The sequence below is a fragment of the Diadema antillarum genome, unplaced genomic scaffold (genome assembly GCF_040938485.1).
Source record: "Diadema antillarum isolate AM-2024a unplaced genomic scaffold, OU_Dant_1.0 seq00001099_RagTag, whole genome shotgun sequence".
Lineage (NCBI taxonomy): Eukaryota > Metazoa > Echinodermata > Echinoidea > Diadematoida > Diadematidae > Diadema > Diadema antillarum.
This window is the reverse complement of record NW_027271916.1, coordinates 294,847-322,098: the sequence shown is the minus strand read 5'-3', so window position 1 is coordinate 322,098 and position 27,252 is coordinate 294,847. Positions and strand designations below refer to the sequence as shown.

Genomic DNA, 27,252 nt, shown 5'->3' with positions numbered 1-27,252 from the left:
AACTTGAGATCGCATGAACACACTTGAACACATGCCTTGTAAGGCGAAAGCGCAGTTCGTCACGCTGAATAACAAACAGCTTGTAATTCGTGACATTTCATTTGACAGCTTTGGACAGATGATATCGAAGACGTACAGCGTCACATTTATCCCACTATTATACTGCTCCTCGGCTTTTAGGTAGACAAATTCTTCCCATTTCAATCTTTCCTGTGTTATGAAAAGACAAACGAACATACAAACAAAAACCTGACCACACTAAACGATAATATGAGGTGGATATTCTTTCCTTTTTTATGGGGGGAAGGGTAAATCTTTTGATGTGTTACGTTTAGTTATTAAAAGTCAGCACCACACAATGCTTGAGTTTGCCAATGGTTTAACATAAGATCAACAATTTGGTGGAACTTTCAGTTGCGAAACGACAAAATTATGTTATTACCTAAAGTTTATATGTTTCCTCCTTTTAATTGTGATATGGGTTGTAATCACCCACGCTCATATTAGCTGAGGTGGCATCATTAACTTATAGCACTTTTATTGTGACAATCATGTTTTTGGTCGACGATGTAGCAACTACATCCAGTTTCATGTTTAAAAAAAACAACTACAACACAACAAAATTTAATTGGTCGAAGGACACAAGTAGTCTCGCTTTTTCATTTCATGTATAACAGCATTGTCACAAGGGATAATTTAGTGCATTTTTATGTGTGGGAGATTTTAAAGGTCCCTGCAGTCAAAAAAGTATGGGCTCTATTGATTCCTTTTTGGTCTGTACATAACGAAATCACTAAACACTTCATAAAAGTATCAAATTCTTAAACATTTTTTTAAATTATTTTTTCTGCACTCCTCAAATATGCCCAGGACATTTTTATTCATATTCCAGCTGGGACATTCTGTAACACCTTGAGCTGAACAATAGACAAAGCTATGTGCCTTACCATTCATTGCTATGTCAAAAATTGTCAGAAACATTTGCATAAAAAAAGAACACGTGATGCTGTTGTGAGTAAGTGCAGGTGGTAAATAGCCATGAATGGAAAGGCACATAACTGTGTCTATTGTTCAGCTCAAGTGTTACAGGAGGATGACCTTATAAGGCCATGGCCTCATCGATCACCTCTTCTGAATAGACCGTTTCTGTAATGTATTATAGAATTAATGGATGTTTCTTTTCCAACAGAGTAGCATGGACGTAATAATGAATGGACTTTCACTGTTTTATAAGTACGAGATCTGCCACCACCTGACTATGCGCACCTCAATGAGTATATACAGGTGTCTCGAAAATGATGATTACATAATCACGCATCGTCACTGACAAAAGAATTGTTTCCCTTATTTCGGTCTTATTGTCTGATGCGCCTTATCAGACTGAAACGTCTTTGAATAAACGCCAGAGAAGCAGCAAACATCAGAACATGACTGTTCTTGTTTCATTGGATTGGGAATTACCGATTCGCTCGTTAGCGCTCACACTTATGACCTTGCCTAATAGTAAGACAAATATATCCTCTTCCCTTACTATCTGTTTTTACTCAGGAAAATGTGCGGAAAGGAGGAAAATGAGATATAGATCATGATCAATTAGCTAAAAACTTAGCTTCTTCTTCAAAAATACCTGCATTTCGCTAATGAAAATGTCTGAGCGGTGATATACCAATACAAACTGAGTTTCAGAGAGACATGGGAAAATACACTTTAAGTTCCATAACTTTCGTATTTCGAGGTGCGATTTTCATGAACAGTGTACCAATCCGTTCTTTTCAGTTAAAATCCTTTCAGCCGAGTTAACTCGAGCGCAGCAACTGGCGCAGAATGTAGATAACACTTAAGATCTTTTGTTATAGCGCTTGCTGTTCCACTCAAAGCGGTATTATGTGGACAATAATTACTACTTCTCGCAGACAAGCAGCTCAGGCTATTTTCACCCTTATGATTCATGCAATCTCCAAGTGAAGTGACAGTAAAGTAACATTCCCCAGACATTATGAAGATGGTATTTCCCTACCTCCGTTTTTGCTGGCAGATTGCGAGTCATTGACGACCCGATTAAGTGGTAACTGATATTGGTTGAAAGCATACAGCAGATCTTTCAGTCCTAGCGTGCCTGGTACATCCAAGTAACGGCGACACTCAGTGTATTTGGATAGACCAGGGAGGTGGGAAGTGTCCACCTCCCTGGATAGACAAACATGGGTCAATTACAAGTTTAGTCTGGCGGTGTCTTGCTCACATCTCCTAGCTTTGCGAAGAGCTGGGCAAAGGTGTCAGATTTCTAGACAAGGAATAGGAACCCTCGAGATGTGTGTTTATTATAAACGTAGACACATGTACAAAATCATTAACTTACTTAAACACAAAATTAACTGACACGAAAAGAAACTAATAAACGTCAAAAATTAAATTAATTCAACAAAACACATACACTCGTCGGCCGTGGGAAATATGGTTTATATACTCTCGTATATGGTAAATAGCTGAATGTTTCCAATAGGGAAGATCTCGCCCCGTATGTAGCTACATGTACATATGCCAGAGTCATCAAGGCACAGACGGCGGATGAAGGAGTCATCTCGCTGGGCCTATTTAGACCGGGATCACCCCGACAAGAGTATGATCATCGTGGGATGCTGCTTGTGTCTGCTGCACTTTCTTTCGCAGGCAGGCACGTGGATAGTTTATTACAAGGGTGATGTACGTGTGTGCGTGTGTATGTGTGTAAGTGTCCTTTTCGATGCTAGGGAATATTGGCTGAAGTGATAGCTCCGTGTTATATAGCACAATGTAAGTATGCTGCATTACTATATATGGTTTTGAAGAAAAAAAAAGAGAGAGGAGAGAGAGAGAACATGTCAACTAATTGAGGACCTGGAAATCGTGTTTTTCTAGCAAAAGATGGAAAAAGCTTGAAAAAGATATAATCATACAACAAAAAAAAACATGATATCGTGAAGAATAGTGGAAAGAAATGAATACTGAAGAAGACATGAATGAAAGACACTTGATCGAAGTTGACTTTTGTATGCATGCAATTCTTGGTCGTAAAAAAGACAGACATCATGAAGCTGGAAAAATATGACGTGATGAAGACGAATGCTGAAAATCAAATGGAATGATGGCATTATTAAAAAAAACAAACTTACTGGACAAGCCTCAAGACTACATAAACCTGATCAAATGCAGAGTATATAGGAGAAAGAAATAATAACACATGCATGTTTGTAGGTTGGTGCTAGAATGAAGAGTGAAAGGAAACAGATCTATTGAAAGGAGACGATGTTAAAGAACTCTTATCACCCAGGGCCTTCATCGAGAGTTCGAGGAAATGGTTTGGCTGTCCTTCAAGGCCCGACCAGCTCAAGAACATGATTACTGGAATAATAGATAATGTCTTCAGGCAACATGGTCCGTACGCATATTCTTTGTTGAGATAAAAGACATTCTAGGTCGGATGTAGATGAGACCAGAAGACGGATGGAAAATATTTTGACAAGCTGGAATTTGTAAGATAAATAGCACAGTTGAAAACTGCATATGCGTATTGATAGTTGACAGAAATGATGGCTTTCAGGGGAAAAAAGTTTCGGTTATATACTCTGAAAAAACAATAATGATAAGTCTGTGTGTAACAATGGATGAGTAGTGAGGTGACGAAATCATCACTTCATTTTAATCAATTTCATACAGCACACAGGTGGTTGAGACGAAAATGGAATGGTATTGCATTTGAAATCCACGTTCTTGCACAACTATATAAGCATCCGCTGATCTGTGTTTTTCCTATCGTCTTTTCGCCGATGCCTTTACTAGTGCCATTCCACGCAATGTTAAGATTGTCTTGAATAAGATACAGTAAAATCAGAGACACAGATTGATTCCATTGTGATCAAAATTGGTCCCAGGAGTTAGTATGAACTTTAAATGTTCTCACAAATTCACGATTCGATGATATCAGTCGCAACCACCTGTTCAAGCAACTCTCCACGAGGTTTTCCTTTCGTGCAGTAAAATCAAGGATTTAATGTTAGTATATCAGTGGTGTCATATAACTGCAACCTTGTGATAACTTAGCAACGATTATTCTTTTATGGGTAAACAGATTGGATTTACGACATTATCGACCATCGGCATGCTTTTAACAATATATATATATATATATATATATATATATATATATATATATATGTTTGCAAACAAAATGAGAAACTTATGAATTGATGACATCATTCCTGCCAATCTGAATGTAAGCCAAAACCAAGGGGAAAGTTTAAATTCAATAACCTTCTAATTCAAAAGTAAGATTATGATGACACATCTACCATTCTATGATCACCTGAAACATGGTTTTGGAGTTGCACTTGAAAGCTATTTCAAGATCATTTTGGAAGCGGAAAGTATACAGACAATTTACATGGAGACAACATTGTACGTGTAAAGACCCAACCCTGGGGCAAAACACTCATAAAAACACGCTAGTTCCGGTGGCCTTTTTCTTTCAAAAAAACAAAACAAAAACAAAACAAGATAAAACAAAACAACCGACGAAACATTGAGAGTTTCTTCCTCTCTGGCTACTATCTATCTTTCCGGGATGTTTCCCCCGGAACTTTTCTTCGTGTTTTCAGTTGTTGAACTGTAATAGCTGGAGTAAGGTTAAAAAAAAATAACTCAGTAAACTTTACAACAATCAGACAAAATTGATAAAAAATAATGAATTTTAAACTTTCGTTGTCACTTAAAGGCAAAAAATAATGTAGAATATTAAAGTTTATGTTGCCTTGAAACAATTATGTCAGTTAAAATCACGCAATCAAAAATAAAGACGTCTAGCACTCACATGCAAATTGAATTTGTTTTGTTGTATTCAGTTATAGGGTTATGCAAACAATGTGTTTAGTAACTACAGTGTATTTTCGAGATTCTGTCATAATAGGTTACAATGGTTTTTGACCTTGTATGCATTTTCTGTTCAAGGGGAACTCCCATATTTCGACGTTTCAGTGTATCAGTTGGATGAACAATTTCATAGATTATACGGAGGGAATGATGATACAAAGGGGAAATAGAGAGAAATAATTCTAAAGAGCAACGTATTCGTTTCAGCGTCCGACAATTTGTATCATATTTTATTGTGTGTATAAAAGGGTTTTATACCCTTCACTTTGCCGTTCATTCTGAACTGTAAACTTCCAACAAATGCAAGGCTAAAGCGTGGTATTATATCACCATAGCAACTCGAAAGCAAGTGGATACCCAGGCTTTTGTTTCTATGGGAACCATACCAATCGATACATGATCAATGTGGAAGTATCAAATTACGAGGAAGCGAAAATCTCTTGCACAACACATGAAAGTATACTGTTCTGGCAGATATACAATAATCTATTGACCGCTTACACAGATATCTAAATCTGTCGTCACGATAAGTGTGACTATATTGTATACTTTACCGGTCCAGCCCACATCTGACAGGTGCACCGATTTGAAACCTGCCTACCCCCCCCCCCCCCCCCCTCGCCCCCCCCCCCCAAAAAAAAGGTTCTGATACACAGGTCCATATATCTATCATATTCAGTTCACTTTCTCTCTACAACTTTCGGGGCATTCAGCGGCTTTTAGGAAACATAATAACATGCCACTGAATCTGGTTACGATGTGTGTATTCTTCGTGTGAGATTAAGAGGAATGAACTCGCTATCATTCTCGTGTATAAGGTGGCATATAAATAATTACTGTCAGCATTTGTTTAAATCATTTTGACTTAAAAAACGTCAGTAAAGCTCACCGACAAAAGCAAGCGTAAAAATCATATCAAAATTATATTAGATCATCATAAATGCCAGCACATTGTCCCTTGCCATAGTCGTTAACATAATCACTAGTATCTAAATTTTATGATTTATGTTATTCATTGCACGAGGCCTTCATGCCTTAATGACTGTGGAGAGAAAATTAAAGAACAGAAAATTTTCATTTAGATGGCTGTCGCAACCAACAAATCGCCGTTTAATACAGAGCTCAGGGTTCTTGATTCAGAGCATGACTTACGCGTTACCATGGAGATAAACATTTCCAACAGTGTGTGAATCATGTGACAGGCATCGCCCCCTGCTTCCCCATCTTTGTTCACGCGTGGCTTCAAGGAGCTTTAAAGATGTGCTTGCTATATTGCTAGCGGCACTTGCCCTCGAATTGATGCTACCCATTTTGACACATACCTCAGAAACCACTGGCATTACTCTGGCTGCAGTCGTGTCAAATGTAGAGTCCAATAATCCAACGTGGTGGTTCACCATCAGTCGTGACTAAATCCTCCAGTAGTAGAGAATCGCGAAGAGAATGGGTTGCAGTGGGGATGGGGGAGGGGGCGCACCGTACGATTTTTGGAAAATAAAAGAAATAAAATAACAAATAGAAAAGGACTCGTGAGCCCCCGTCCCTCAACCCTTTGAAATATATCAAAAAGAAACCATCTTTGTCAGTGGTCAGGGCCCTGAAACTCCCCTTTTCCCCCCTTGTCACCCGATGAAACCCGAAAGTGGCAAGAGAATCGGGGAAAATGTACGGTAGCCTTTTTTTTTCTTCACTGTATGCCCCCAAACATAGTTATAATAAAGGTACTCGAGTGTGGCATATATGGCTTGATTGTATGAAAGTGATTGTATCTTTAGGTTAGAGAAAGCAAGCAATACATTTTGAATGTTAGTGATCAAACAACATAGCTAGATATTATCGTAGATACGGACATCATACAAATTGACCTTGCCGGCTCACAGAACATTCCTCTGCAATTTCCGGCATCAATCCCTCAGATAAGTTTCTCCATTTATGGACGCTATCAATAATTGACCAAAAGTATTCCTAGAACTTATCTCCTCACAATAAATCATGCCGAATTATCGATGATTTTGCAGACGTGTAGATTGTACCTGCGCATACGAACTTGTTCATGATTGAAGATTCCTAACTTGTCAAATGCAGTTCAGGGACTTGGTGTTTTGTGTATGTTTGAAAATAGCTATCTAACAGCATACAAAGTTTACAAGACATTATGACTGATTGATTCAGAGATTAGTTCTTCGCCTAGTTCCAATTCAAGTAATTATGTGGTTGCAGCCTTACGTCGAATATTCCACATGAAGTATTATATTCTGTTAATGTCACATCATAGCATCCATTCTCAGTGAGTGTTTGATAACGTGACAATACTTAAATTTTTTGCCCCAATTCACAGGTTGTTCCACTCGCGAGTGGGGACACTATGGTCCAGGTTACGCTGCTAACCTACACCAACCCGTCCAGTCGCCTTCAGTCCGGTGGGTGCTGTGACCAAAGCCGAGCAGGGGAAACATGCCGAGACAAATGCGACAACCGCTACCAGCTCTGTGTCGACCAAATGAATCCGTACGTATCCAGGATGTGCCTTTGTTAATTTGTTGTTTGCCCTATCATTACCACGTGCCCACTAATACACCTTGGTCGAGAGGGACATTTTAGGTGAAACATCTTGTCCAAGGACGTAGACACTTGACGGGATTCGAACTCCGGACTTCTGATTGAAAATTAAAGAGTCTTATCCACTATGCCACAGTGCCCTGTGCATCTGGGTATATTTATAAACGTAGAATCATGGCAAATTGGAAGTGACTATTATTCAACGCGCAAATTCCTATAAAAGCGAAAATATTTTTAAAGAAAGTTATCATGAGGCTAGAGGATGAGTTGAGAACGTTGAGAATAATGATATGGTATAAAGGAGCGTCTTCTTATCTATGTTTTTTTTTTTTTTTTTCAGGAGACAGTTTGTGTCAGTTAATGCTTGCCAGTCATTCCATAGTTCAAGACTTCCATAATGTTCACTGTCACATTCCCGTAAAGATTTGCACAGGAAATCTCGTGAAAGGAAATTGTCAGGCCAGTTGAAATGTTTCAAGTTGGCAAAATGCCGTGTGTATCGCATTGACCCCATGACCTCTCCATTGACATGATTGTATGAATATCACTCATCGTTCCATCGTTTACTCCCTATAGCCCTGATTTAGCATGAACGTGAGCATGGCACTATCATGTTTGCATAAGTCTCGAACAAAAGTAAGGTATCATTAAACAGTGATTATCCCTTTTGAGCATCCAGGTGATCTGTGTTTTAAGAGAATTAAAACACAGATATGAAAAGGAAATAAAAGAGCTCGTATATGTGACGAATTCAACATTAAGTAATGCAAACGGCACTGCGGAAAATCGGTCACACGGTTATTTTCGATGGTCAAAAAAAAAAAATGAAAATACCGTGAGATTTGCTCGTGTGTCCATTATGTATTTTGTTTTCGTGACTCTGTTTTCTTGAAGGGTTTACCTCAGAAAGAAGGTCGGTATGCAACGAAGTCCTAGGGCACAAAGGTTGCCCTTGAAATTTACGTTGAATCTGACAGATCTTAAAAGACAAAACCACAATAATGTTCGACTGTTTTCATCGATTGTACTGCTCGTTGTAATCATTCATTTCTGTTTCGTGCAGAAATACCCCCCCCCCCCCATCAAAAACATCTTACTAGTTCATGTTAAATGCATATGATTATAATTTTTTGGAAGTGATTTGTGATAATGATACCATGCATCAAATTATGCCGACACTGATAAATTTTGCTATCCTGACTGTATTATTGAAAACGGAATACAGAAATAAAACTGAACTGAACTGAAGGAAGTTGAATTTCCCGAATTTCAGCTACGAGTGCATCTAATTTTCGTCAAGTCTTCCCATACAAACCAGGTTAGAGCCCCACTGGAACATGAAAACCCTCAATGTCATATTTTTTACCCTCTTCCTCATGCAGTAACTTCGACATGTCTCCCTGCGAGTTCTTCACAGCGAACATTTCCAAACTGGTGGACGACAGTGACAGCGTGACCTTTCCGGCAACATTGCCGACCGTAGAGGGCGGTGCACTGGAAAATCCTTTCTCTTTCTTCATTCCAGGACCCTGGGTAAGTAGACAGTGGTGAGAAGATGTCCTGGGCCCTGTTTCATAAAGCTGTTCGTACAACTAACTTACAAGCGACTGGTGATCAGTTCTGATGTGCTATACTTATCAGAATTCCAATAATTCAGCACAAGTACTGATCGCCAGTCGCTCGTAAGTTGCTCGTAACTTTACGAACAGCTTTATGAAACAGGGCCCTGTACTCATAATACGTAGAATGTTCATATGATAATTGAAGTAATTTCCCTTCGATAACAACGAAAATGCGGACTTTGAAAAATAAAAAAATTGAAAATGCTTCTAATACCTTTGAAGACAATCTATTTGAAGTACTACACGCAACCTCTCCAGTTGATAAACGTGACGTACATTGTAGTTTCTCTGTGATACATGTATAACACTTTTTGACTGAATATAATTTCACATTCTAATCAAGAACTTTGAATCATATCATTGGGTACACGTCTTCTCTTACAGACCGAGGCAATACTTGGCATGTGATCAAGGTTGCTTGCCGTAGAACCATGCGTAACATCTACCCACTAGAGTATTGATTCAAAAGACTCATCTGTTAATAGTATGCATCACATTAAATCGTGCTAAATTGTATAAGTGAAATAATTAAAGGGATAGTACAGTATTGGTGGAGATGAGAATTGGGCTTTAAACTTTTTGCGAGATACCAAGAAAACACTTATGATATAGTACAGGGAATACCATTTAAGAGGAATTCAAAGTTTATTTGATGAAAATCGGGTTTGGAATGACTGAAACATCCAAAAACAAAGTAAAACAAAGCGATCGTAATAAAGTGTGGGTCCCACACTTCATTAGAATCGCTCTTTTTTGGATATCTCAGCCATTTCAAGACCAATTTTCATCAAATAAACGTTGAATTCCTCATAGAATTACATGCTCTGTCATATTTCATAAGAGGTTTCTCATTATCTCACCAAAAAATGTTAGAAACCTGAAATTAGGTCTCAACCACAACTGTACGATCCCTTTAATGTGTAATCACCACATACTATACTATACTATACTATACTATGCTATACTATACTATACTATACTATACTTTACTATTCTAGTTGTATATCATAAAAGCTATCAATGATAGGCTCCTTAGAATCCTTCAAAATATAATTTGTCAACATTTTTCGCGGTGATTCTAATTAAAGATATTATTGTGTACTATGACTTCTCATAACCAGTGAGGATTTTTGTTTCGATGCCGTAATAATCATCGCGAAGAAATCACTCATAATATGGGTCTATATGCACCATATGTGTATTTAAGTTTGCAGGCTGTCATAGGGAACATGACATGTTGTAAGATGTAACAAAAAGGAACGAATCAAACGGCTGTATAGTATTAACACATTCCCAAATCAGATCCCACCGACCTTGGCACTACCGCGTTGTTGCTGGTACATCCTTTTTCCTCATCGGGGCATATATCGTTATGATTATGATTTTTATTTTCAAAGTCTGGAATAAAAATCTAGCGGATTATGATATCCTGGGTACGATCCTCGCGGGTTTCCCCCCAGCATAACGTCCCATATGACAGAAGTTTGTCCTTCAGTTTGTACGTCCATGTTTACGAGACAGTCCATGTGCCATGTTTATTTGCACGTTGCAGTGCAACACGTCAAAGGCATTTTAACACACCTCGACTGTTTAATCAAAATGTCCCGGTCTTGTTTCTCACATCTCACATTTACATTATTTTTGCCTTTGTTACATTTTGCATTTTGAAGTTTTCGTACCTTGAACTTGACACATAATAGTGAGCGTTTTTGTTAATAAACTTAAAATGTTGTTTTGAATGCCTGCTTGTTTGTTTGCTTGTTTGTTTAAATCATTCAGAATTATTTTTTTTCCACATCATTCGCAAAAGCAATAAGAAATTGTCTTACTCTAAAACCATGCAATCTGGTGGTATCAATTAACAGTGGATTATCTATTTAAAGATTGATAATAAAATCAATTACAAGAGCGCATGATACTAATGTACCAACACAAATGTTGATATTGATAAAGAGGAAATGACTAATATACACTTTTGATGTTTTCCTTCATTCAATAAATCATGCATGGATTGACTCATTCTGGGTGTAACATGAAAAAAGACATAGAATATATACACAATTCAAGGAACAAAAACAAATCACAAACACACACACACACACACACACACACGCACACACACACACACGCATACACTTCATATTAACGTATTGCTTAAGGAAACCAGATAATTCAAGTATTAAATCTAAACATCAACTTCTTATGGATGAAAGATGAAGCAGCTTCAGTGGATATGCAGTATTCTCACACATGAACCAAAGGAGCTACAGTTCGATTCAATAAGTGTGCCGTTACTTCTTCCTTTTTTCCTGTTTATATTTCTTTGTTTTCTTAATCTGCGTAAAGAAACTTGTCATCCGGTTCACAAATGAAAATTCCCTGCATAAACTTGACTGTGCAGGGTAAATCAAGCAGCTTCATGCAGCGCTCGTTTTGATGAATTAGCGACTGATCAATTTACCATTGACGTTCCGTCAAAGAGGAGACCTGGTGTTGGAATAATCACCATCTCACACGGTGGCAAGTCCTTCCGAGCGCTTGCTCCCCTGGCAATATATCAGAAAAAAAAAGACAAGAGAGGATGACGTCACAAAGGACTTCTCATCCTCATTAGTCAGAGGAGATTTCAGGAAATTGCATTTGAAGGGACAATCGATGTCAAAGACCTTCGAGGCACATGAGTTCGCCATGTTTCAGAAGGAGGAATATTCATCACGGCCAATGTGGAGGAAACAAAACACAGCTGTTTGTAAAAAGAAAACCAAAAAAAAAACCCCAACAAATTGAGTCTCAGAAACGGACTTTTTTTTTGGTAGGTTCATATGAAGTTTCTGAGAGCATTGTGATAGAAGAAGAGGCAGTGTAACTCGACAGTAAGAACGACTTTCATTCAAGTTAAACATCATACTCCCCCAACGGGGATATTATAGACACTCTATTGAAACAAGTGAGCATTGTGTACTCGTGACTTAATTCCATGTTACAGAGAGTTCAGATTGAGAGTAAAATAACTTATCTTTCGTGACCATGCGAAGAAAACATACTCCCACATCATCACATCAGTGTCAGGAGAACACGCACACATGTATATATATATATATATATATATATATATATATATATATATATATATATAATGCATAGATAGACAGGGAGAGACAGACAGATAGAGAAAGAAGATAATGTAATTATGTGATAAAATGTATTAACTATTCATACTACTACTACTACTACCACTACTACTACTAGTATAGTAATAATAATAATAATAATAATGATAATGATAATAATAATGATAATAATGATAATGTTGATAATAAAAATGGTAATGATAATGATAATAAAAATACAATAACTGTATATCATTATCAATGTACATCAGATCAATGAGAAATTTACTAAGCTCGACACACAATGCGTCACAGTTTATATGAAAACTGAAGCAACGTGTTACATATATGAATGGATGCAGATTTGTGTCACATAATACAAGTGTATGTCCATGACGTCATGTGCATACACCGGAAAGACGCACATAAATGTAGTTCTGGCAATCATGAATCTTCGAATGATACGACATTCAACATTCGACTTTATAGCAGAACCACAAGGAACTTATGTGGTTCCTGTCTTGTCCCTTATTTCATTTCGTATATCATTTCCAGTCGATAGGCAAGATCGACTCGTTCGCTCGTCCAGAAATTAAAAGCTGGCAGCACGATAACCATCAACACGACATCGGTGCGTGGGATGTCGATTTTTACCGCGATATCAATTCTCGCCATAATATTTAGCTTCCCCTCCCCTCATCAAATGTCAATGCAAAGGCAAGACAATTGTTTTTGCAGATTGTGTAATTAGGCTTCCGTACTCGGAAGGCAGATGAAATGATACTTCTGGCTTATCCTATAGCAAAGAGAAGCAAGTTACAACAGTGCCATTTCTCAGGAAAAATAACTTCTGGCTTATCCCAGCAAAAGAAGCATGTGGCAACATTGAAATTATCTCACGAAAATAGAACCATCACTTACATCGAAAACATAACGATGTTGTGACGTCTTAACTTATAATAGGCATCCACTCATGGTAGATCAGTACGATGCGTGCTTTAGCTCAAAACACGGTATCCAAGTAGGTTAAGTTACGCTACGTCTAGTCTAACAATGCTAATAGCTTTAGAAAATTGGGTTAATATTTGTCCCTTGCCTCCTTTTACCAAAGTATAATACGTCGTCGTTGCGTAATGCCTGACAAACCGTAATTGCCTTTTTATTTCATTTTTCTTCCTGTCTTAGCTTACTTTTGTGGTTTTGTCATCCACCACTTCACATGAAACAGACTATGAAGCGGATCGAGTCGCCATGCTGATTTCGAGCCTAATATCAGGAGTAGATGGAATAGAGATCCGGGTATAATAATGTTGGTGACGGACAAGAAAAAAACAGACCACATTGCTGTTGAAAGGCGTGGGCGTTTTTGCTACACAATTTGTGAAGTTGCTTTAAGTATTTAGAGTTTTGGTTGAGACACCTTTCTAATTTTTTTTTTTTTTTTGGTGAGATAATGAGAGACCTCTCATGAAATATGAAAGAGCATGTAATTCCAAGAGGGATTCAGCATTTACTTGATGAAAATTGGTTTTAAAATGGCTGAGATATCAAAAAAGAGCATTCCTAATAAAAAGCGGGGCCCACCTTTTATTAGGATCGCTTTGTTTTACTTTGTTTTTGGATGTCTCAGTGATTCCAAAACGATTTTCATCTAACAAACTTTGAATTCCTCTTAAATGGTATGCTCTGTACTATTCCATAAGTGGTTTCTTAGTCTCACAAAAGGTTAAAAGCCCAGTTCTCATCTCCACCAATACTATATAAAATCCATTTAAGATGCGCACGCGTCATTTCAATTTTAATCTATTATATTTTTCTTTTTCCACGGAACAAAACATAAAATGCGAAAATTACAAATGATTTTTAATACATAACAGTTAACTGTAGGATGAAAATTAGAGTAATTAACGAATTAAAGAAATATAATACATAGCTTCCAACCAATTATTTATAATGTTACATCATCCATGTTTTGAGGAAAATTAATGTAGAATCGAGGAGTCGACTTACAAGTAAAGCTTGTATACTGTGGACAACTCTTATAATAGACTCAAGAACTTACAAAGGAAAAATAGTTAGCCATTCTGCATAGGACAGACATTACAGGACAGACAACACAGAAAGAAACAAACATAAAAGCAAAGCACAAATGCAAATAGATAATCACAACAAAACAGTACTCACAATCACAGCGACTCTCCACTGATGTCAAAGATATCAGTAATGCACACTCCAATCCATCACCCAAATCCATGTAAAATAGTATGACGAAATGTAGTGTGAGCCGCTCCCTAATAATGCATTAATGAGCTACTAGTATTCTATAAAGGAGGTTCTAAAAAGAGCAAGAGACACGCTCTACCTAATGAAATAGAATCATTTAACTTTTCCATAGGACATGACGCACCCTCTAAAGCAAACTGGCATAAATAAAAATCATGGTAGATATATTAATCTTGTTTTAAACGAAAGCAAAACTGACGCTCTCTTTTCTTTTCCTTTTCCCGTGACATGATTTGGTTTTGCAGAGAGGTATTCGAATCAAATTACGCGTACTCGACGTCGACCCGGAAGGTGAAGACGAGGTCGACATCCTTGTAAGAGATGCAAGCTACTACCCGGATGCCAATCTGCAATCCACTGTGCAGTGGAAAGCGACTCTCGAGGGTTCGGGAGAGGCAAGGTGTGACTAGATTCTGATAAACCAGTGAAAATTACCATTTTTAGTATTTCATCAGTATTCACGTTGTCATAACCGCGTGGAAAATTTAAAAGCACTTTACCTATAGATAGGATGATGGGAAATCTAGATGAATATAATGTTCAGCACGACCTTTACATACTGAAAAAAAAAGGATAGAGCAATGTATAATCATGCATCCGCAGTCTCACAAATTCTTTTTGAATAAATGCCAATCGCACGACTCAAACAGTAAGAAAAATACGAGGACGAGAGAGTCCTGATTTCAGACGTTGTACACATGATCAATTTACAATTTATCTCCTATTCGAATAAAATATAACCTTCACAGTCTGTCCCTAAATGCTTATTGCACGTCATTCTGCAAGGTGAGCAATAAGTATTTTCAAGAGTACAGCTGTATGTATACCTGCATTGCAAATAATGGAATCTTAAAGCATCTCTGGTTGAGTATAGATAGCCACCTCAAACGTCGAAACGTTTGTTTGTCTGTTTTTCTGACTCTGCATGTTTGTTTCGTTGTTGTCATTTCAATAGAAATGTTGAACTCGCATATCCCCCACCTTACGTTTTCCCCCTTTTATGATTACTATACACTTTGAACGCAACAGAAAATCTACCACGTACACTGTTTAAATACTTAAGAACATTTCCAACTAACGGAGGAGCGGTTGTCAAATTTATGATTTCAGTAAACAGGTACGCATAGTCTTGCTGAGTCAGCTTGTGTTTTTTCCCCATCCCTTTCTCTCTGCCCAGGGTGAGGACCGAAATTCGTGTTTACTGCGCACCGGACTTCTTCGGGCCGAGCTGTTACGTATTCTGCAAGCCCAACTCCAAAGCCTATACCTGCGAAGAGTACACAGGCAATAAGATCTGCAAACCAGGATTTACTGGCGACGAATGTGAAGTGGTAATTTAACATATAAACCTATTTTTCGCTAAATATTTCCCCCGAAACTCCAACGAATAAATCAAGCGTATGATCTGATGGCTTAGACGGACGCAGATGTGTGAGATTATGAGTGGATAATTAAAAAAAGAGATATCAAACTCTTGATTTCCACCACTGTGTAAATATAACTTATTTTTCCCGGGGATATAGATTAATATTGTATTAGGATTCGTCCGTGGTAGGTGCAACGTACAACACTTGGAACACTTCAGACATAAAACGTCACCTTGTGGATATATAGTTGAATGTGAAAGGAATCGGTATGTGTCCGCGCATTTTTTCCCGTAACGATAACACAAATTAATTGCTGTCGCGCCATATCCCACGTAATGGATATACTTAGATAAAGGATGAGAAGGATGAAAGAAAGAAGCTGAAAAGGGGAAAATATAGGAGGAAAAAGACTAGGAAAAGAGAAAAAATCCAAGCGTTAGGAACTGCTCACACGCGTTCACTTTGAGTGATGTTATTGCACATTCGTCAATCTTCAGAGTGGTAGGAAAGACCTCCCCAGAGTAGTGTGTATGAATTCTGTTCAAACAGCGGAAGTGGGCCGAAATGTTTACCTATATGATCTAATGACAGTACTTTGTTTTCATCACTAGATGCATCGTTATCTTGACAAGTGATGTGCAATACAGTACAATCCCATACAATTATTTCATGCACCCGACTCACGTACTATTTGAGTAATGTGGCATCAAGGGTATGATGTAAAAAGTCTTTTTGGCGTTCGTCCAAACTTGTCAAAAAATGACGAAATACGGTGTTCTGTTATCATCGAGCTTTTATTTTCTTTGTCAATGTGTGTTTTTAGCAGTTTCTATGCATTTTTGTTTGCATTTTTCATTCAAGAATATAGATGAGTGTGCTTCATCTCCGTGTCAACAACGTGCCCGATGTAGGGACAGGGTGAACGGCTACATTTGCAAGTGCAAGCGAGGAACCTATGGTAATCTATATACAGTATCTCTGTCATTGTATATTCTGTTATACTGATGGGGGGGGGTGGGGAGGGGGTGACGCCTACTGTACCACTTTACACTTCCATTCCTTCCGCGATACGAGTAGTTCTTCCTTCCATTTCGTAGAATGAAACGACAGTTGAAATAACATGAGATTAGAGTTATTCTAGCATTTCTGATGCAAACTAACGTTTGTTTGTTTTGTTTTGTTTTATTTCCACTTGTTACTGATTATTAGGGGTGCACTGTGAACACAACGTCGATGACTGCGCCGACGTCACGTGTCAAAACAACGGCACCTGTGTTGACCTTCTCAACGCCTTCCGCTGTGACTGTCCCGAAGACTACACCGGGCGCTATTGCGAGATTAATACCAATAGATGTTTGGGTGAACCATGTAGGAATGGAGCAACATGCGTCAATGGGGCAGAGACCTACACGTGCCTTTGTTCCCCCGGGTATCAAGGGGAGAACTGCGAAGTGGAAATTGATGAATGCGAAAGTTTCCCTTGTCAAAACGATGGTACGTGTCAAGATGCCATCGATAGCTTTACATGTCAGTGTGCCCCAGGTTTTAATGGGCTTCTTTGTGACGTAAACATCGATGAGTGCGCCAGTGATCCATGCACCAATGGTGGTACATGCACCGATCAAATCAACGGGTACGACTGTGTTTGCCCGGAGGGTTTTGCGGGAACAAACTGTGCGGAGAACGTGGATGAATGTTCTTCTTCTCCTTGTCAGAATAACGGAACTTGCATGGATTCCGTAGCGGAATACACATGTCGGTGCATCTCTGGATTTGAGGGCGTGCATTGTGAAAATGACATTGACGAATGTGCCAGCAGTCCATGCCAAAACAATGCAACCTGCTCAGATATGGTCAATGCATTTAAATGCCGGTGTCTTCCAGGCTTCGAGGGCATTCTTTGCGAAATGGATATTGACGACTGCGCCGGGAAGCCGTGTCTGAATCAGGGAACATGTCAAGATAGAATCAATGGCTACGTCTGCGAATGCGTAGAAGGTTATAAGGGTGTTATTTGTGAAACAGACATCAACGAGTGCGCTAGCAGTCCATGCCAAAACAATGCAACCTGCTCAGATATGGTCAATGCATTTGAATGCCGGTGTCTTCCTGGCTTCGAGGGCGTTCTTTGCGAAATGGATATTGACGACTGCGCCGGGAAGCCGTGTCTGAATCAGGGAACATGTCAAGATAGAATCAATGGCTACGTCTGCGAATGCGTAGAAGGTTATGAGGGTGTTATTTGTGAAACGGACATCAACGAGTGCGCTAGCAGTCCATGTCGAAACAACGCCACATGTTTGGATATACTAAATTCATTCACATGCTCGTGCCGTGATGGGTTTGAAGGACCACTCTGCGAGAATAACATTGATGAATGTGTTGGAGATCCATGTCAGAATGGGGGGATCTGTCAGGACCATATCAATAGTTTTGAGTGCACATGTGCTGTAGGGTATACTGGAGCATTGTGTGAAATAGACATTGATGAATGCGGGAGTAGTCCTTGCAGAAACAACGCCACATGCTTGGACGGAGTTGCTTCTTTCATGTGCATCTGTCCAGGAGGGTATCACGGAACACTATGCGAAAATGATGTTGACGAATGTGTTGGGGATCCTTGTCTGAATGGAGGCATCTGCAATGACTTAATCGACAGATACATCTGCCAATGCGCAGTAGGCTTCGTGGGTGTGCATTGTGAAACTAATATCGACGAATGCGCAAGCAATCCTTGCCAAAACAATGCAACGTGCCTCGACGGTGTGAATGCCTTCCAATGCAATTGCTCAGAGGGTTTTGAGGGCGCCCTTTGCAAGATTAACATTGATGATTGTGCGGAGAATCCCTGCATGAATGGGGCGACTTGTAATGATCTTGTCGGGGCATTTGCCTGTCAGTGCTCTCCAGGTTTTGATGGCACTCACTGTGAACACAACATGGACGAATGCCTATCGTCTCCTTGTAGGAACAACGCTACCTGCAATGATAGCATAGCAGGATACACTTGCCACTGTCTTGCTGGCTTTGAAGGATTGCACTGCGAGACTGACATTGATGAATGTGTCAGTAGCCCGTGTCAAAATAACGCTACTTGCTCAGAAGGGGTAGACTCCTTTGCTTGCACTTGCGTAGGAGGCTACGAAGGTAGCCTTTGTGAGACAGAAGTTGATGAATGCATCGGATATCCGTGTAAAAATGGAGCAACATGTCGAGACCTTGTCGACAGTTTTGCTTGTGACTGTGTCCAAGGCTACGAAGGACCTCTGTGTGAGGTTAATCGTGACGAATGCGAGAGTAATCCCTGTCAAAACTCTGCAACGTGCCATGATGGTGTGAATTCCTTTAAGTGTAGCTGCGCAGAGGGTTATGAAGGAGACCTGTGCGAGATTGATATCAATGAATGCGTCAGCCAGCCCTGCGAAAATGGAGGAACTTGTGAGGATATGGTCAACGGCTTCATCTGCAGCTGTGTCGATGGGTTCGAAGGAGAGACATGTGGTATTAACATTGATGAATGCATGAGTAGTCCGTGTGAAAACGCAGGAACCTGCGTAGACGAGGACAATGGTTTCTCATGCGTATGTGCCCGAGGTTTTACGGGACTGTTCTGTGAAGTTAATGTAGACGAGTGTGCCAGTGGACCATGCATGAACAATGGCACTTGTGAAGACGGTGTCAACAGTTTTGCTTGTCATTGCCAACCTGGATTCCACGGAGCACTCTGTGAGAGTAACACCGATGATTGTGCCGTCAATCTTTGCAGACACCAGTCAACATGTCTTGATCGCATTAATTCTATCGAGTGTGTTTGCACACCGGGATACAGAGGCTTCTACTGTGAAATAGAAATCGACGAATGTGTCAGCATGCCGTGCTCAAACGGGGCAAGCTGCAGCGACATGGTGAATGGATATGAGTGTACCTGCGCTGATGGCTTTACAGGCACTCATTGCACAGAAAACATCAATGAATGCTCCAGTAGCCCTTGTGAAAACAATGGGGTTTGTGAGGATGGTGTGAACGGATTTACGTGCGCGTGTGCTGATGGTTTCGATGGTCCTACTTGTAGCAATAATATAAATGAATGTGCCAGTAACCCATGTATGAATAAAGCTACATGCCGTGATGGCATCAACCATTATTCGTGCGTGTGTCCTCCTGGTTACAATGGAAGTCACTGCGAGATTGACGTGGACGAATGTTTGAGCACACCATGCCAACATAACTCAACATGTACGGATGAGGTAAACGGATACACATGTGCTTGTATGGACGGGTATGTAGGGACACACTGTGAAATCGAAGAGAATGAGTGCATCAGCACACCTTGTCTAAATGGGGCTGCTTGTGTGGATCTCATAAATGGGTACGAGTGTACATGCTTACCTGGCTACGAAGGAATACACTGTGAAACAAATACTGACGAGTGCTCGAGTAGCCCCTGTCTAAATGGTGGTACCTGCAGGGACTACATCAATGGATATCTATGCGCCTGTGCTCCAGGTTATGAAGATGACCACTGCGAGACCGATACGAATGACTGTGCTCTAGAACCGTGTCTGAACAATGGTACTTGCGAAGACAAGGTGAATGGATACCTCTGTCAATGTCATCCAGGATTTACTGGCACCAGATGTGAGGAGAACATAGACGACTGCGCGAACAAGCCTTGCAGGAACAATGCTACCTGTGTCGATCTTGTCGGTCACTATGTTTGTGTATGCACCAATGGTTACGAAGGAACGAACTGCGAAGTCGACATCGATGATTGCCTCAAAATGCCGTGTCTCAACAACGCGACTTGCGTCGACCTGGTCAATGATTACATGTGCGAGTGTCGTGAAGGTTTCGAAGGCAGGACTTGTGAACATAACGTTGACGAGTGTGAAAGTCAACCGTGCTTGAATGGAGGAGCATGCGCAGATGAAGTGAACGGATACTCGTGTGATTGTCAGCCGGGATTCGAGGGAATTCACTGTGAAATCAACGTTGACGAGTGCGCGAGTTCTCCCTGCCTTAATAACGCGACATGCGATGATCTCATAAATGCCTATCAGTGTAACTGTTCGGAGGGATTTGATGGTACCGTGTGTGAGATTGATATCAATGAATGTCAGTCGAACCCATGTCATAATGGTGGTGCTTGCGCGGACGGCGTTGCAACGTACAGGTGTAGCTGCCTCCCTGGTTTTGAAGGTGCTAACTGTGGAGTGGACATTAATGAGTGCAATTCGTCACCATGCGGCGAGAATAGCACATGTTTCGACGACATAAATGGATATCACTGTATGTGCCTTCCAGGGTTCGAAGGCAAAACTTGCGAAACAGAGACGGACGAGTGTACATCGAGTCCTTGTGGGCAGGGCGGAACGTGTATAGATCTTGTGGATGGGTTCGAATGCACTTGTCCTATAGGAATGTCTGGAAAGAGATGCGAGACCATAGCTGACTATTGCATCAGCCAGCCATGTGCAAACAACGCAACGTGCCAGAGTACGACAAACGGAACAAGGTAAGGTTTCGTTTCCCTTCTTTATTTTTATTTTTTTTTTACTTCGCACTGATGAATTATATCTATCTGGCATAATTGCTGCTTTCTTGGCATATTTTCAAAGCCGTCTTTTGGTTTGTCGCATCGGTAGGGGATAACGTGAATGATATACTGGCTGAATGTGTGTTCTGACTTATATTTTAAGTTCAGTTATTTTTCTTGTACTACCATTCATAACCAATCATTCACCAATCATATCAATGTTTGCAGATGTGACTGTGCATTCGGCTACGCGGGAGAGTTCTGCGAGGAGTACGACTTCGGCATTTGTGGTGATTCCTGCATCTCGGGAAAGTGTGCAGTGTCTCGCTCGCCCGATGAAAACATCATCTATTCGTGCATATGTAACAACGGCTTTGTTGGGAGTGCTTGCGATACAGGTTCGTGAATATATCAACTGTTTGACCAAGAGTATTTTTTTAAAGAACCAGCTTCTGTGTTTTGTTCCTTTCATTTGCAAAGTTTAAATCCATCCCGTGTACAAGCTGACGAAACAACAGTCAAATACAAAGGTGTCATAAATTCATAGATTTAGCGTTAACCTTCGTGTGAATATTGATTTGATTTCCTTAAAGAGAGAAATCAATAGGAAAATACTGTATCATCAGCATTATGTTATTGTACTGTTGTATCATGATATCAACCCAAAACACAAATGCATATTTTATACGTACAAACAAGTGTGGTGTTTGTTTGTTTGTTTGTTTATTTCATTTCCATCTGAAAAGATGGCTTGATGAGCCCATATTAAGTTGCAATAGCTGGTCTTCCATGAGGTCCAGTTGGACGATCGCCCAGTCACTGTACAGGCATGCTAACCTGGAAACATCAAACTGCACATTACTTGAAATATGAGACCGTTCTGAAGCAAATAATTTTCACACAACAATAGACACATAATGTACTCTTAAATGAATCCCACAAGGAATGGAACAATCACCCCAGCATTCCCACTGATTCCCACTGATTAGTTACTAGCCATCCCCTTTAAATGACTGTCAATATGATGCATGTATTACTTAAAACCGCCTTAAACTATCATAAATCCTTTAACTCTAATTAATTATTTCATTAAAATTTTGATAACAAAGCTACGTGTCTGTCAGCGTTCTTCTGCTCAATTTGATTCAACCAACGGGAAGATAGTTTGGACTTGGAGTTTGAAGGATTTACATCGCGATAAAACTATAGTGATATTAGCAAGGCATGCCGCTGTATGTTAACATATCAGTCCAATGATCGTTTTGGTGTCTCCAGCATTCAAGTAATTCATCTTATTCTAGTAATCTTATTCTAGTAATCATCATTTTGTGAATGTTGTATGGTTTCTACGTTTATATTATTACATGCAGAGAAACTTTGTCTAAATTTCGCCCTGTAATAACGTGTCCTTCGACAGATATCAACTCTGTTTCGGCTAATGTCCTCTTGAACAACCATCAACCAAAGACCGACATGGAGACGATCGCTGCGAAGCTGAGCAAGGTCTTCAAGATGTCCCTAGGTGCCAACCTCAAAGAGCCCAAGAATATCAAAGTCATCATTGTCTCGGCGAGCAACGAAAGTTCGCAGATCACCGGGTAAGGCCTGGGGGCATTTCATGAAGCATTTTGTCCGACAAAGTTGTCGGACAAATTTGCTCTCAGACAATAAGAGGCAAGGATTTCATTAGCTTGTAACAGTTTGTCAGAAATATATCCGACCAAAGTGCTTCATGAAATTCCTCTGAACTCATCTGTTATTAAAAACAGTCATTTGACCTATTATTGTCATTAAAGCCTATCTTATCTCCATTTCCATATATAGTTATTGCAAACTTAACTTTGAGACACACTTTGTGGGAAGGCAACTGGTCTTTGTAAATGAGCCTTCTTACAAACTGAGGTAATCCAAAATCAATATGTCTACAAGACTTATAGTGGATATGCAATGTAACCTTATCACACTTTCTTCATAACAGTGGTTCCAATCTTTCAAAACAACTAAGTGAAAGTAGACGTTGAATGTATCTATATGCAGGGCTCGACATTAACTTTATTATCTGGTGGCCCGTTCTGGCCACTGAAATCTTTGAAACTGAAAATTTGGTGGCCCGAAATTAAAGGAAGCTTGGCAATCCATTTTGAATTTTAAGTACCCGATTGGGCAACCAAAAGATAGCCTTTTAGGAAGTCTGGTGGTCCGACATTAGTTTTTATTGGCCTCGGTCCACCGGATCACCATGAATGCCGAACCCTGATATACAGCATAAATATGTACATAACAGCCATTACTTGCTCTGAATCTCATTTGGATTGGAGTGGTTGACTATTACCTGCTTGCCTTGTTTGATTTTTTTTTCATCACTAGAGGATTCAATGATAGGCTATAAAGCAAACAATTTCTGATTGTCTTTTGCTGACTGGTAAGAAAAAATTTAAGCGTTGTGAGTTTTACAAGTATTGACTCTTATGTCTGTTCGAATTTTGCTCTCCAGGAGTAAATACACAAATACGACTTTTTATACTATGGTGAACGACGAGGTATTGAGCCAAGAAGAGCAGGAAAAGTTATTCGACTCTATACCAAACGAGGAGAAGGACGCCATCATGGATCCATATGAGATTTACGACGAGGCTCCCATCCAACCTGAAGAAACGGGTCGCAAGGTAAGACATCCCTATGAAACGCGTCCATGTAGCAGCATTTCTGAATGTCCAGGAGACAATTACATCGTTGACAATTACCTCAGGCCCTTCCCCTGACCCTAACCCTAATACTAATCCTGAACCTGATCCCAACCCTAACCCAAACTCTTAACCTAAACCTAACACTAACCCTGATCTTTACTCTAGCCTTATCACTACCCAGTATTTAGCCGGGAGTGATTGTCCTCATTGGGTAATTGCCCTGATACAGTAGAGTGGCGATTGTGGAAACCAATAACAACTTAAAACTTCATTTGCGAAGGATTTTTTTTTTCTGAATGTATAAAAACAATGACGATTCCTGTCAGGATAAATCGCACTTTACCTTAATTTGAGAAGCAGATCATTTATACACCATATAAGGAACGTCAATGAAAGTTTTGAAACTAATCCAAATTTTCATCATCTGCCGAGTCTGTAGCCGTGTTAATGCCTCAAGGTACTATTCTTTTGATTAAGTGCGGGAAACCATCTTTTTGTGTTTTCCCCCGACGTTTTTCCACAATCAACACGGAACATCATTCCACTCCATTCCACATAATCGGTGCAAACGGATACAGTAAGACATGAGTATTGCGCGTGCAAAATATCCTTGTAATGACATATTCCAAAATTTTCCCTGCACTTTTAAAATCGAGAAGAAGAAAATAACTAAAGATATTAGTTGAGTGAAGAATTCAAGCACAGTTGATCTTGATTTTATCATAGCTGTAAGTGTGATAAGGTTGAAATAATCAAAGCTTGTCCATTACTTACTATTAGATGGCGTGAGTCACGCAAGGCCTGCCTGAAAGAAGCAGTAATGGGGAAACCTAATCGAGCCAATGATGCACTGTCATTTGTCGAGCAGTAGCGCCCTCTAGTCACAGAACTCCAAAAAGAATCATGTTCAACTTAAATTCTGTGCTCAGAGCTCAAGCTTTTATCTTGAAATCTAGACATTTTAATCAGTTATATTTCTTCTTCGTATTGTTGTTTGTTTGGTTTTGGTTTCTATTTGTTAAAGGTATACGCTTTTCTTTCAAAAGATTTTGAATTTTGTAATTGTTTGTATATCAATGGTTCAGACCACGGTTTTCTCAAATTATTGAATAGATTCTTGTAAAACATCCGCTATTATGTCCGAATTCTAATTTTGCTAGGTCCTTTTTGTTTTCCTTAATTTCCTCAATCTCTTTATGCAATAATCTTAATATTATGTCCTTTGCTGCTGAAATCTTAACCCGTTAAAGGACTACTGTAGCTGATTTTGCTATAACACGCATTTTTCATAGACACCTGCCTGTTGATATACTCTGGACTAGTCCTCAACGGGTTAACTGATAAGTTTCTCCATAGATATTCTGATCATGTCTACTGATTCGTGCCGACATTAAGTACTCTGATGTTCTTCTTTCCGTTTGTCTTCAGCCCGGCTGGCCATTATTAAATTGGATCGTTCTGGTCATCTTGCTCCTCATCATTGTCGGGTTACTCGTTGCCATTGGATACGTAGCGAGCAGATAACACTGTGACAATCCGCAGACGATTAGGAATTTTTTTGTTATATTTCTATGTGCATAATTATTAACGTATCCATCAATGTTGGATCTTATCCAGCCTAATCACCCTTTCCGTTTTGTTCCATGTGCTTTTTGCAATCTATATTATAGCCTTGGCCGTTACAGCGCTGGTACATCTTTCTCTTGTTGATGATAATCCTTATCTTGTTTATCGTCTTCATCATCGCTGTCGTAGTAAGGTACAGCCGAAACACAGAGCTTGCTGCACGTAGTGAAATGCATGGCACGAGAGTGTGAAAAAGTATCACCCTATATAATTCACCGACACCCCTCAAACTACCATGACCTCCATACGCCCGATCGGTCAGCATCTAATTCTGCATGCTTTGGGAATCTTTTCACGTGCATGACGGGCCATGTGTATGTGCCAAAACAACCATGCATGCATTTTCAAGGAAGAGAAATGAAAGAAAAGAAAGTGCACTGCCCTTCCCTTTCCTGTCTGACACCATGCACGCATTATGCCTTCATTTTATATCTTTAACTCTTTTCTATTCCATCTTCATGCCTTCCATTGTTTGCATTTGTCATAAAAGGGAGCAGAAATAAAGAAAGAAAAAAATAGATTTGTTTTGTTAATCAAAATAGCTATCTATCAATACGACAGCATGAACAAAACAATCATGTTGCATGCTTATCATCAGCATCATCCGTGTGAGTATGAATATGTGTGTATGCGTGTTTGTGTGTGTGCGAGTGTGCGTTCGTGTTTGTTTGTGTGTGCGTCTGTGTGCGTGTGTGCGCGCGTGCGCGCGTGCTTGCGTGCGTGAGTGAGTGTTTGTATGTGTGTGTGTGTTGTGTGTATGTAGCACGAGTCGGAATCTTGGCATGCCAGTGCCTGTTTGCCCGAGGGATCGAAGCACGACCAAATTTTAGGCGATCTACAGACGCCATTTTGTAACCACCTATATTACTTGCCATCTCTCTGTATGAAATTCCAGCAACCTGAAGAAACAACCTGTGCAGTAGACCCACTTCCCCTGGTTTGCTGCATTTCAAGTGTGGACCAAACAATAGGAATTGTAGTATTTATTCAGTTTCTAGAGGTATAAGAGCGTTGTGATATCTGCCTTTGAATACATCTTGAATTCGACCATCAGATGTGCATGAGTGGGTATGTTTTACACTGAAGAGGCCGCAGTCAACCATAGCAGAAATAGCACGAATTCACTACGCTGCTTTTGCCTAAGATTTGAAGTAATGTTCACATGTCTTTTCTTAAAGATATAATAATACTAACATGATTAATACCAAGTGCTGGTTTAAGCTTCCGAATTGGCGGATGTTAGTCAACGAACGAATTGTTGCGTTTGATAATAACAAAAAATACTCCCTTTACTTCCGCATTATAGCAAAATGAAAAGAACATTAACATTAAAGGTCCTGTTTACCATTGGGAGAGTGATTAAAAAATGTTCTAGATATCACATTTGATGCATATGTGTGGTCAGTTGTGTCACAAAACATCCTAACATATACGAATTTTGCAATAAAACCTAAAATATAAGGAGATATCATTCTTTTTCTCAATAAACCGTAACTGTATAGACGGTTTAGTCTGGAAACATTTTTATTTTAAACCATTGTTCACATCTTGTATATT

The 27,252-nt window shown here is 39.6% G+C and overlaps 2 protein-coding genes across 2 annotated transcripts in view; both read left to right on the top strand.

Moving 5' to 3' along the window:
* Positions 1-20,048, top strand: part of LOC139743637 (uncharacterized) — a gene marked incomplete at its 3' end in the record, with an annotated part of 41,724 nt that extends 21,676 nt beyond the window's left edge. The window contains exons 2-7 of the mRNA XM_071654105.1: positions 7,244-7,413; positions 8,847-8,997; positions 14,725-14,879; positions 15,657-15,810; positions 16,708-16,804; positions 17,056-20,048. Coding sequence (XP_071510206.1) covers positions 7,244-7,413; positions 8,847-8,997; positions 14,725-14,879; positions 15,657-15,810; positions 16,708-16,804; positions 17,056-20,048 — 3,720 coding nt within the window. The remainder of the gene's footprint in view (positions 1-7,243; positions 7,414-8,846; positions 8,998-14,724; positions 14,880-15,656; positions 15,811-16,707; positions 16,805-17,055) is intronic.
* A 62-nt stretch (positions 20,049-20,110) lies between these two features.
* Positions 20,111-25,593, top strand: LOC139743636 (uncharacterized). The gene is made up of 5 exons (XM_071654103.1): positions 20,111-21,361; positions 21,611-21,780; positions 22,800-22,980; positions 23,877-24,048; positions 25,498-25,593. Exons 1-5 carry the CDS (start codon positions 20,118-20,120, stop codon positions 25,591-25,593), a joined length of 1,863 nt encoding a protein of 620 aa, XP_071510204.1. The 5' UTR covers positions 20,111-20,117.
* Positions 25,594-27,252: the final 1,659 nt, after the last annotated feature.

Coding starts and splice junctions, on each gene's coding strand:
- LOC139743636 (XM_071654103.1), top strand. CDS start 20,118: ATGGACGGGTATGTAGGGACACACTGTGAAATCGAAGAGAATGAGTGC. Junction 21,781..22,799: donor TGGGAGTGCTTGCGATACAG/GTTCGTGAATAT, acceptor GTCCTTCGACAG/ATATCAACTCTGTTTCGGCT. Junction 24,049..25,497: donor CTGAAGAAACGGGTCGCAAG/GTAAGACATCCC, acceptor GTTTGTCTTCAG/CCCGGCTGGCCATTATTAAA.